The following is a 12,500-nucleotide window of genomic DNA, read 5'->3' on the forward strand; positions in this document are numbered from 1 at the left end:
TATCATGCTGCACTTAACTACTAAATCACACTTCAGTTGAGAAATGTGTTAGCGATGTTAGTGAGAAATGTGAGATAGCATCCATAATAAATAAGCTGTAATGAATTGGCCTGTGCACTGAATTCTGTGCCTGAAGTCATTACCGTATACGTATTCTTTACAAAAATCTATTTTCAAATCTTAAACAGCCTGGCCCTCACCTGAAATCAGACACAGTGCCTAAGAACTTTAAGCCCTGTGTGCCAACTGCAGGAAGATTCTGAAGATTCTGGGGGGTCATTTGAGCAGCTGCAGTACTCACCAGTAGAGGAGGCCCAGGAGGAGCAGGAACAGTCCGACGGACACAGACCAGCCGCCGGGCTCCAGGGGAACCAGCGCCTTCAACACGTCCACCAGCTCGTCCATCATCAGTCTGAACGCAGCCACGGACAACACACCATTTTTAATGACAGAGAAGAGTACAGGCATGTTAGTGTGTGTGTGTGTGTGCTTTATTTACGAGTGACTTCAAATACACATATTAGATTACAACACTACATCTTCTCTGAGTTTGTTTTGGGCATGGAACTGCAGGGGAAAGGTCCCCTGCATGAAGACACATGTTCCTCAAAGATATTTCTTCACAGCTGTGGCTGATCACATCAGCTCTCAGATCATCTCAGATCAGCACTTTGAGGAAGATAAGCCACTGGTCGAATCAAACTATGCAGATAACACACTCACCCTACATTCCCTGTGTAGTAAAAGAACATCGATCATTTACAGTGAAACTATCTTATTTCTGCCATGACTTATTTCTGTCTGCATTACCCTGGTTGAGACCTTAAGTGAGAGTGGACTTGTTTTTACAAGTGATTATTATTCGAGTCAACTTCAGTGATTAAATATTCTTCATAAGCATATGTGCATTAAATTGAATTTGAAATTGCACACTTACAAAATCTTTGAAGCAGTTGAAACACTAACAATACCCAAAGTCTCCAATATCTTTGGAGATATTCATCCATAACAATATCTGTAACTTCTGTTAAAACCAACTCTTTCACAATTGTAGGGCTAAGACTGATGGACTGACTAACTTACTTCATATTCTGTAAGTCACAAAAGCACCAGCTAAATATCATAACCATAACAAACGAGAGTGTCCAAGGCCAAATGATTTTTTTGGGCAAAGACTGGTTCCCATGGTAACACTAACTGATTCTGTCATTTGCCTCATTCTGCTTATCCTCGTTCTCTCTCTTTCTTTCTTCAATGGATTGTAGTGAATGATCTGCCAGTCCTTCATTCATGCTCTGAAACACTGGTGCTAGTCAGTTTGGCCATGGCGCTGATGGGTATCTCCATTTTACTGTCCTGTTTGAGGAACAGAAACTCTATGGGCAAACAGCCCAAATGCTGTTTATGTGCCAAGACAGCTGTGATAAGCCCAACCAAATCTCAGTCTCACTTTGCAAAACAAATGTTTTTACTGATGACATGGTGTAAGTCATTTGTCTCATTATATATCTGCGTCATCTTTTGGGCAGGGTAAAGAATGTTGTTTTAGAGTAAAGCAAAGACTGGCAGCTTGTTACAGCTTAGCAAAGTAAAAGGAATTCTCATTCACAGCAGAGAAAGAAATGTGTGATCTCCTTACTGTCCACACGCACACACATAGAAACAGACAGACAGAGAGAGAGAGAGAGAGGGAGAGAGAGAGAGAGAGAGAAATGTTTTTTTATCAACACTGTTTACTCAAATTGTTTGATCAATGTCCAAAATCACCTTCTCCTGTCTGCACAGCTGTTGTAAACAAATACAGACAACACTCAGTACATACAGCGTCCTTCATAGCTATTGGCACCAGGGATGTAGTGGTAAAATAAGAGGTGGGTAAACTATGAATTCTGTGATCACGGTAAGGACTGCCAGGAGGTATCGGATGTTTTAAAAAGGCATTCAGAACGTGTTCGATGATGGTGGAGGTTATTGTCCAATGTTTATAACAATACCATTATGGTTCCTAGAGTGTTGATGAGTGCACATATTGTGAATGTGGATAATACAGTGTGATTTGAATGTTATGTTTGAATGTGATGTTGAATGTTAAAAGTTGCAATTGGTGAATAAACTCTTTTGAGAGGTTGATAAACTCTAATAAGAGGTGGATACTATTTATACTACTATTGGATTGTATTTCTGAAATTTCAGAGGTGGATAAACTGCATTTACTTGTGTTTAGCCTCCAACCCTGATTGGCACCCCTAAAGCTGAGTAAAAACAGGAATAAAAAATCATCTTTAGGCAATTTGTCTTGGTTTCACAATGAAAACAATGAGGACCCTTCTAATCTTGAGGGAGAGCAACATATTCTGAGAAACAATATTATTTTTTCCTTTCTAGGTTAGATTTTCCTCATTGTTTTCATTGTGAGATTAGGATAAATCATCAAAAGAAGATTTCTTAAAAGAAAAAAAAAAATACAGGATTTCAATCAACTTTTGATTTTGAGCCAATAAATGTGGAGGGTGCTGTATCCAGTCAGGTTTGACATGCTTAACACTGAAGTGGGTAAGCATAATTCGCCCATTCTTCTTCACCTTACACCTTTCCTCACAAGGTCTTGTAAATTTGGTACCCGGACTGTTTAAAGAAATTAATTTAATTTGAGAAAATCAAATTATTAATACTTTGTGATGGTTTTGTAACCTCCAGGCATTGTCCTCTAATCCTTATCGGTACTCAGTTCTTTTTCTTCATGCATTTCATTAGGCAGCAATTAAACCTGCCAAATTACCCTCTCTCTCTCTCTCCCTCTAACCCTGCCCCCCCACATCCTTCCTCTCTTTCTCTCTCCTGTTTTTGTTTCACTTCATGCTCCATAAAGAGTCATGACTCATTGAGAGAGAGAGAGAGAGAGAGAGAGAGAGAGAGAGAGGCGTGAGGCGGTGACGTGAGCTCAGCCTGTTCCAGAACAGACACACCTGTAGGGAACAGCCTGATGTAATCATCCTGGCTGCTGCTGCCACTAAATTACAGTGTGGATGCAGGATGCGCGTGACCTATGGACATAACAACTCTCATTCAAAAGGATTCTGCGCTCATAAAAGATTTCATGAAGCCTCTCTCTCTCTCTCCCTCTCTCTCTCTCTCTCTCTGTATGTGTGTGTGTGAGCATGAATCAACTCACATTCTGGACTCTTGCTTTCGAGCAATATTCAGTTTATAAAATTGCATTACTTCTAAATCTTCATTTACATTAAGTCATTTAGCTGACACTTTTATCCAAAGCGACTTACAACAATAAAGGCACACTAAGGTACAGTACAGTGCCACTAGGATACTGTTAGTGCAGCAATAAGTACCAGTGTTTCCCATACATTGACTTGTGGCGGCCCACCACAATATCAACTTCGACCACCACACAATGATTTGCCATGTTGTACTATTTAAACTGGATGAAATCCTTTCATTGTAGAGCTATGGGCACCTTTGCGAAGCCTCTCCTTGTCTCTCTCTTTCTCTCTCTCTCTCAACGAACCTGCCCCTCCTCTGCATGCACGTTTAAAGAAAACATTGTAATTTGTGCAAGGATTGTTGTTGGCATGGAAGATGACTGGTTAAGTCGTGATTAAAATCAGGTTAGCATCATAAACATGCTGCGCAAAACTGTTGCAACCCCCACCGATACTTACCACCACACATAGAATTGAATTCTGTGGGAAACACTGAGTACTACTTCCAAGGAGACTTTGTGCACATCCCAGGTGGTGAACAAAAAAAGGTCAAGTTTTTTAGGAAAAAAGTTCCTTTAACCAATCAGGACACCCACTCTCAACCTTGAGATTTATAGGGATAGAACACATGTAAAACAACAACCTGCTTCTAAAAAGAGAGGCCTTCTGGATCCACCACCTGGGAACCTTGGCCCCCAAGGGGCTCGATGAAGATGTGGACATTAGACCCTTCCTCTTGTAGATAATTGTATCTTCAGACATCTGCTTGTGTTATTGTACAAAGTTTAAGGTTCTATCTAATGTTTTTATTTGGCTTTAGTCACGCCACAAGCTTGCTAGGGAGACGAGGAATAGTCAGGATGGAGAAGAATGTAGGGAAGTTCTAGAGCCTGTTTATTTAGACATTATAACTTCACAAAACAAATATGAGGATATTTCAGACTGGTAGTAGTAGCTTACGTGGTAACAATGTAAACATGTATACATTGATAAATGTGTGGAAAAATGAACATGAATGAGCACTATGTCTGATAATCACACTGAGGTGTTGAAAGTAGGCTACTGGCATTTCTTAAATCTTCACATAGATTTACTGACAATCTGATGCATTGTCTTCTACATCAAATACGTGCTTTTGTATGTGGGTTGTTGTTATTACAGGGTCATCCTGTGTCAAATCAGATAAGGTTGTTGCTGCACTGTGTTAGATTTTCTTCAAACCGAAAGGGTTCCAAAACCAAGGCCTGTTGAATATTTCTCTTCAAATTCATATTTTGTCAGCCCTTGATATTACTTATGTTTGATAGCCTGGAAAATACATTGTCTGGGGAGCAATGTTTGAGAATTAATATCTTGAAAAGTATTACTCATAGTCAGCCCAAACTTTATAGGATGGAAGACAAACATGTTCTCAGTAAAAATAAACTACTAAAATTGTCTTTGGCTTGCACAAAGCCCTAGATTTTGGGGGAAGTGCAAATAAACAGTAGTACAAATAGGGTTTCAGAATTGTTTTTTATGCATTGGTAATGACAATTATTTTTTCTTTACACATTTTTGTGAATGCCAATATTTGTGTTCTCCACATCATGGGCACAGAGATGTGATAAAACAAGGGAAGGTTGCGTCATTTTCAAAAGATTAAAATGGTGGTAAAACTAGTAGGAATTTGAAAGTGTATGGGCATTTAGTGTGCAAAGTATCAATGTTGTACCATAGTAATTAGACAAAGTTTCTCAGGAACAAAACATATAGAGTTCCTCAGGAGGAAGGGTAAAGAGACAAAGGTATAACATTGTAAAAGTGTATTTATGACAGCAACTCAGTAAAACATTGATACTTTGTACACTAAATGATTAAACACTGAACTATTCCCATATAAATCGTCAGGTTCCTATCAGCTACCCTACAGTACATAGGCTATTGCTGTCCTATGAAAATGGCCAAAACAATACAGCCACTCCTAGTTTTATCCATAATGTCTCCATGTTCATATGCTGTGGATACCTCTAATATTACCACAACATTAATGATGTTTTGTACACAAAATACTGGTCGATGCCATGTGAGTAGTCTACATAAAAAGAGTTTATAATACCCTCTTTCTTGCACTAGTGCATGCAATACAAACTTTTAATGGTCCAGTTACAGTAGGTTTGGGGACCTAAACATTATGTAGACAAACTTTGAGCAAAATGTGACAGGGTAGAGCAACCCTGGATTCTGTCTGATTTTGAATGACCCAAGGGGTCATTGACTGTTATCTTACAATCTTAAGAGAGAAAGTAATCTATGTGCCTCATTTAACGCTCCTGTTGTCTTCGCGGTCAAATTTGTCAGATTGACAATTATTTTCTCTCAAAAAATGTGTTAATTCATTCTGACTATCATGATGCTACACAACTTTTTGATAATTTTCATAACAATTTGGGTGTTTTATTTAACTTTAGAACACCCATTGTGTCAGTCAGTGTATAAAATTGAGTCCAGGAACATATCTATTGATCAGACTGTATTTGTGCTTCTGTATTCACACATACATAGAACCCCCCCCCCCCTCTTTGCTTCTATGCTAGCCCCCATAGAATCTTCCCGTTCTGACTTGCATGAGCTCAGGTCAATGAGGCCTGCAGGTCATAAATAGCAAATGGAAGTTCAAAACTGGTAATATCCAATAGAACATAAGTTGTTACAAAGGTCTTTAACAACATTACATTATAATATATGTGTTACTATGGATTTAGGCTATAACAAGTCATAATGCAGCGGGAACAGAAAACTAGTGAACATAACACGGACACAACAAGAGGGTTAAATCACCACTTTGCTGAAATCATTCTGGGAAAAGGAAACACCAACAACAGACCTGCTTCCACTAAACTGCTCCATATGCCTTTAGGGGCTGAGTAATATCTACCAGATGACCAACAAGGATCAGTCCATTAGATAGGCTATATGACAGCAACACACGCCTATCCAATAGAAAACCGAAAACAGTAGGCTACTGAGGGTGCGTCTAGATTTCTAGGCTACTGATGCTGAAAAGATGCAGTTAATAAAGTGACCCCACAACTTGGCTATGGGTTCAAGGCAACGCCATCTTATTCAGGCACGCTGAGAGGAGGGATGATGACTCTTTTCCTTAACAAGTAGCCTACTATCTTGTATCCTAACCATCACCGCACACTGGTGGATTTTCTTTGCTGGTTTATTTTTTAGTGAACGATCATCAAAATTCACCTTCATTACAGTATAGTCCACACATTACCCACGACAATGCCCAAAACCTGAGTAGCCTATATATACATTTAAAATTCACATATATACATATCCATGTACACATATATGAACAATGTTCAAATTTAAGAAATAATGTAAGAGTAGGCTACAGTAGGTTCCACTTAAAAAAAACAAAAAAAAACTTGTTTGCTAATATGCTCGGCTATTTCCTTATAAAGGCTGTGGCCACAACAGACTAGCCTGATCTTTGAACACAGAAGCACCTTAAAAGTACCGAGAATTCTGTGTCTGTGCATATTGTTACTCGAGAATTGACTCATAATGTTCAAGCTGGCTGTTGTGAGAAATGCTAGCTGGAAGAGCCCCACTTCATGTTCTAAAACATCGATTAGCATGCATTAACAGACCGTTCAGACATAGCTGAATAGTCTTGAGATATCACTGGATACTATCAAGTAAGCTATAATGTAACGACAAAATATCGGAAAACGCAGGCTTTTCCCTGTATCAACCAAGGACACTGAATAGGCTAACCTGTTTTATAACGCACGTGATGCTGTCAGTTCCCTTTTGCCTACTTTAGCCAAAGTTATCGTGGTTTACACTCTCTCTTGTAGTAAACTATGAATTACATTTTACACCCTATACCTGTATATAGAGGAGGTCGTCTGTTGAGTTAGTCAACTTAAAAGCCATATTTCAATATTCTTACCTCCTTTCGTGGTTATGTGTCCGCACTCTGTTGTTGACATGCAAGTGTCCGCGGTAGTTGTAGTCTTTTATGAACGAAAGAACTACAGGCTACGTAACATGGGACTGTGCAGCCCATGCAAATCAATGTTGTTGCAATAAGGCTTAATGGAAATTTACGACAAAAATGATACACCATCTACATATAAATCTTGGTGTGTGTGTGTGTGTGTGTGTGTGTGTGTATGTATTGTGCGTGTTCAATGAGCCTAAAGCGCATTTGTTTCAAACAATAATTCCGAACAGGTCAGACCTTGCATGTATGGGCCTAGGCTATATGACCTAGACCGCGGAGTTCATTGTTCTACAACCAACAAATAGGCTACACACTGATCCTGTCAAAATGGATAGGTCTATGGTATAGGCTAGTGATGAATCATGGAGCCTAAACACGCAGTCATTTTCACCACACATTGAAAGTTATTTATAAACTTAGCAATAATGCAAAAGGAAGAATTGTATGCTTCAGGGAAGTATATAGTCTATAGATCAACAATGACCTACACTGAGGGATTTTTTTTTAGGTTTACCGGGGTGTGACCCAGCGGCAACAATGACAGGCACTTGCAAGGGAGATTTTGAGGTTGCTGGCAAAAGACAGATTACCCACATCTGTGTGAGTCTATGTAATCCGATTCTGCTCGGGTTCATTCTGTGAAAATCCAGTGGCGTCATTGGAGGCTCACAATCAGACCCTATGTAGAGATCGCAGAGTCATTCACCACAAGCGCAAATGCGCAATTCTGCTGTGGAGGCTGTGCACTAGCCCCAAACATAATCACAAACAATGCTTTTTGCCCTTAGACAGTTTTGTAATAGTTTAATACAACTACATATATTTAGTGCAACCCCCTTTTTACAAACATGACTGTTTTAATGCTGTGTATAAGGTCTGGGAAATAGGAAATTAAGGTAAACATTAAGATTTGATGGGCGCGATTTAGACTTATGTGGGTTCCCAGACATGAACATAGTTATTAGTATCATTCTTTCAATGTATTAAAAAAGATAGTGGGCCTTTGGGGAGTTTAAATAATGATCGATTACATTATTGCACTGATTACGAGGCCCCCACGGGATCTCTTTACTGTGATCGACTGAATAGTCGTTTGATTATGTATCAAACTACCTTGGCTTTCTCCATTGCAACTTTTGCGGCCACTCCACAGACATGTTCTCCATAAACTGAGCAAACCTGCGAATTGGCTCAACCTGTGAGCCAAACAAACAAACCAAATTCCGTGGGGCTTACATTAGTGAAATCTGTCTACAACCATTAGATCGAAGACTGGTTTTCTATTCGAAATTCTGGATGTGAATTTTGATTCTTTTCCCTTTTACTAACGTAGTGGTCGGGGTTAGTTATGCAGAAGACAGTGACTCTGTCAGGACCTCAGCATGGCATTTTTCTATTAACTTCGGGACTAAATTGCTACATTTTTTGCCATGAATAGCAGCAGTGCTTGCACCGATGGCCCCTGTATACGAAGGTAAGAGGCTCTAAGGCGAGCCGTCCTGTTTTCTGGTAAAACATGCAGAACAATTCTGAATTTGTCTACTTGATGGCGGACGGGATATGACTGACGGGGCTGCCACCTCGGAGTAAATAACGAAACTCAAACAGTTTATAAATATATGCAGTTATAGCCATGTCTTATGGTTGGTTGTTATCAATCAGTGATAACATCTTCCCTGATTTTGACATTTATAAACAAAGAGAATGTCATGACGAATCAGTAAATTGTGTCAGTCTGTCCCGTCATTACAGCCCGTTCATAGGTTCCCCTTCTGTGCCATAAGTCCTTTATTGTATGCAGATTAAATATTAGTTCATGTATACGGTGGTACCACATAATATTGGGACATGGTGTCCATTAAATGAAAAGAATCATTGCATGACGAGGGTTCGATGCGGGGACATAGGTGAAGTGCATCCCAGACAGACGATCGCGCAATGGGGTGAGATACACCCTGTCTATTTGTTCCATGGCAAACATAACCAAAACGAGATAGTAAAGTGATCATGATAAGGTTCTCTATTCTATGCAATACCTTAGCGCGTTTGCTTCGACGTATTTAACAAACTACATGGCCGTTTATGGATGGCAGCCTGGCGCAGACTGGCTAATCCCGCTGGGCTTTCGTCATATTCTAGCAAATCACATAGCCTATAACATCTGAACAGTGATCACAGTTCGAATCAACGGACGCTGTGTACAGTAAATTATCTTAGGCTATTCTTTTTTCATGCATTGTGCGGAGAAATGCGTTTAAGTGCCAGCAGCTCAGTCTGGACTCGCTACGACCGGGACGGTGGTATAAACTGTGACTGATTCTTTGGAGCAAACCCTTTCTCAAATATTTTCCCTATAGACTATATTGCTGTTACCCTATAATTTCACATCGCATACAGTGTTAAAGTATTGACAAAGCTATTTCTTCGTGATATATGCTTCATTTTCATTTGATTTAGCATTTTCTTATGTCTCGATATGGAGAAGGATGTGCTGGCGTTGCGCGTTATGGTATTAAAACCTGTTAGCTTTCTTAAATGATTTAAAACACGCATTTCCCCGCTGTGATGTTAACGTTAATCCAAAAAGTCAAGAACGTTTTGGGCTATTTTTTGTCAGTGCAGAATTTCTCTTAATTGATCACTTGTGCTCCCTCTGCCGGACAATTTGGCATTACTTTTGTGTGATGAATATCTAAGGACCGGGGTTACTTTTGGGGCTATGCGGCGGGACAAATGCAGGCCTACTGTATTTTTTTTTTTGTTATGTCATGTTTATATAGCCTAATACTGTAAGTGTGGAGAATGCATAGTCAAATGAACAGTGGCTTAGTAGTGTTGTTAACATCATGATCGAACTTGAATCTGTTAAACGAGGCATATAGGCTACCCTTTATTTTATGTAGAGAAACTGCCAGCACCAGGTGATGAAGTGATAGTCTTCTTCAAGAACCTCGGGTGGGTCAGAGTGAGATTGCATAGTTTGAATAGCCATTTTGATTGTCTCAGGGTCCCTGCTGTCAGCTGTGAACGTTAGCACAGTCCATAGACAGCAGTCACTCGCTGGCAGGTCGCAGAATGGCGTGCATGGCTGAGATAACACAAAGGAACGTCCACTGCCTTACCGCGGTTGGCATGCGTGTCCTATTAGCGTTGCACTCTGGCCTCGGTTCTTCATATCTGTGGTTAAGATCTTTCGGTAGCCATATAGTAAGCTACAGTTTGAAGATTATAGCACCTGCATTATTATGATGAATGCCTAAATCGATCGAACTTCACAAGAAAAGTTATTTAGTATTTTTGTAGAGCAGTCTGTATCCGAGTGAGTGACAGGTGTAAAATAAGCAATAGTCAGTAGCCTAGGCAGTTTGACAGGTCATATAGTATTGTCACGCAAGTGTATTTAAAACGGATCTCTCGTCATTGGTTGATATTAGACGTAAGGTTAAACATGCTCGACTCCCTTCCTGAAATGAGACATCTCTTAATTGTGACATCCGCTGGCCGGTTCTCCTCTCATCTTCTCCCTGCTCTGGAACGGTTCCAAGACCAGGCCAAGGTCCTGATCAAGGTCCGATGCCACACTGCATTTGTGTTGGATATTTTGATTCATTCAATCATGATGGAGCCGAATGGTCTCCTTCTGGACTAAACTGAGCCTCACAAGTGAATGTGAGTGTGTGTGTGTCAAACGAGATTAGTAGGGAGGTACTGGAATGGTGTGGTGGTGGTAGTACTAGTGAGCTGGTGCACTGAGTGAATTCTTCCTCAGCCTGTGTGTGTGTGTGTTTATATTTGCATCTCTGTCATTGTTCCAAGGGACAGAGTAGCAAGAGAAGAGGCGTGTGTTGTGTACATCCTGAGCACATCATAGATGTTGATGAAGGACTGTTGAGGAACTCCATCGCAATAGGCGGCCGAAGCTCAAAAAGCCTAAATTCACCATTCTGCATAAAGGGTTAGCGTAGCGTGAAGTGTGTGTATGTGTGGGTGTGTGGGTGCGTGTGTATTTCTGTGTGTGTGTGTGTGTGTACGTATGTGTGTGCCTGTGTGTGTGACACTCTGAATGTAGACTGTTCTGTTAGTGGAGTGGACATGTCTACAGCAGAACAAGGGCATATAACTGTAAACCACTGATGCCATGTTAAGGGTGGTGGGCACTGGGACCAATCTATTTCACTGTGGGGGAAGTGGACTTAGCATACTATGGAGATAAACTACATGAGAAAAAGATAATGAAGAACAGAGGGACAAAGACAGATGGAAAAAGGACTTTGTGAAGGTTTAGTGTCATCTCTGGTAATATCTGCTTTGCATCATCACATTCCGACAAAGCTTATTAAATTAAATTCAAACAGGAGGAAAAAGAAAAGAGAGCAAGGGGGGGGGGGGTGAGACGAAGGAAAAATGGTGTTTAGTCGATGTCCGTCTTTTAGGTCAGGCCACATTTTAGGACGCTTTTAGGATCAGAAATAGATGTCTCAGGAGAGGCTGGGGAACGTCTTGTCCTCACAGGGTAATGGCCCTTGGTGTGATGTGTTCACTCACTGCTGGGTTGCAGAGGATGTCTGGCCTGTGTGTGTGTGTGTGTGTGTGTGTGTGTGTGTGTGTGTGTGTGTGTGTGTGTGCGCATGCATATGTGTGTGTATCTGTGTGTGTGTGTGTGTGTGTGTGCGTGCGTGTGTGTGTGTGTGTGTGTGTGTGTGTATGTGTGTGTGCTTGTGTGAGTGTGTGTGTGTGTGTGTGCATGTGTGTGTGTGTTTGTGTGTGTGTGTGCTTGTGTGTGTGTGTGTGTGGGGGAGTATTTTTAGGTGTCCTTGTTGGGTGGGCTTCCTAGCCCCTCATGTCCCTCAGTTAAGGTCATAGTCACGGCAGCTTCTTCCTACAGTACCCCCCCCCCCCCCCCCCCTCCCACACACACACACACACACACACACACACACAACACACACTCTCTCACACTCCCCTTAGGTGTTTTTGTGGGTGCCTTCTTGATGGATATCTTCCTGATGTACCTAGAAGACGTGGCGTGCCTTGAGTTGAAGACCTCCCTGAATTGCCGGAAAGTTCCATAGGGATCTTAGGTTGTCACCCTAGGCTGTTGGCATTGTCCTTCTCCGGCCAGGTCAGGGGGGAAGTTCCACATCCAAGCACGAGCATGAGCACTGACTCATCAACTCTCTGACCCACCCGTCTCACACACCCCCCTTCAAAAGCCACAAGGTTCACAGTTCCCGCCCATCCTCATATCTTTGCTAACCATTAACCGCGCTGCTTTT

General features: G+C 41.1%; 2 protein-coding genes across 8 annotated transcripts in view; one reads left to right on the forward strand and one right to left on the reverse strand.

Moving 5' to 3' along the window:
• Positions 1 to 7,224, reverse strand: part of tbxas1 (thromboxane A synthase 1 (platelet)) — a 75,758-nt gene extending 68,534 nt beyond the window's left edge. The window contains exons 1-2 of one of the 5 annotated variants that reach the window (XM_042110957.1): positions 7,171 to 7,224; positions 302 to 419 (exon numbers count right to left, since the gene is read on the reverse strand). In XM_042110957.1, the coding sequence (XP_041966891.1) occupies positions 302 to 419; positions 7,171 to 7,210 (158 nt within the window). In that variant the 5' untranslated portion in view covers positions 7,211 to 7,224. Of the gene's footprint in view, positions 1 to 301; positions 420 to 7,170 lie in introns of those variants that run through there. The other 4 variants (XM_042110959.1, XM_042110960.1, XM_042110958.1 and 1 more) reach the window with 4 other exon arrangements.
• A 1,129-nt stretch (positions 7,225 to 8,353) lies between these two features.
• hipk2 (homeodomain interacting protein kinase 2) overlaps positions 8,354 to 12,500 on the forward strand; it is an 80,329-nt gene continuing 76,182 nt past the window's right edge. For all 3 annotated transcript variants that reach the window (XR_006035199.1, XM_042110912.1, XM_042110913.1), the window contains exon 1: positions 8,354 to 8,698. Coding sequence is in view for 2 of the 3 variants with exons in the window: in XM_042110912.1 (XP_041966846.1) it covers positions 8,680 to 8,698 (19 nt within the window). In the remaining variant the exon portion in view is untranslated. The remainder of the gene's footprint in view (positions 8,699 to 12,500) is intronic.

The sequence above is a fragment of the Alosa sapidissima genome, chromosome 11 (genome assembly GCF_018492685.1).
Source record: "Alosa sapidissima isolate fAloSap1 chromosome 11, fAloSap1.pri, whole genome shotgun sequence".
Lineage (NCBI taxonomy): Eukaryota > Metazoa > Chordata > Actinopteri > Clupeiformes > Clupeidae > Alosa > Alosa sapidissima.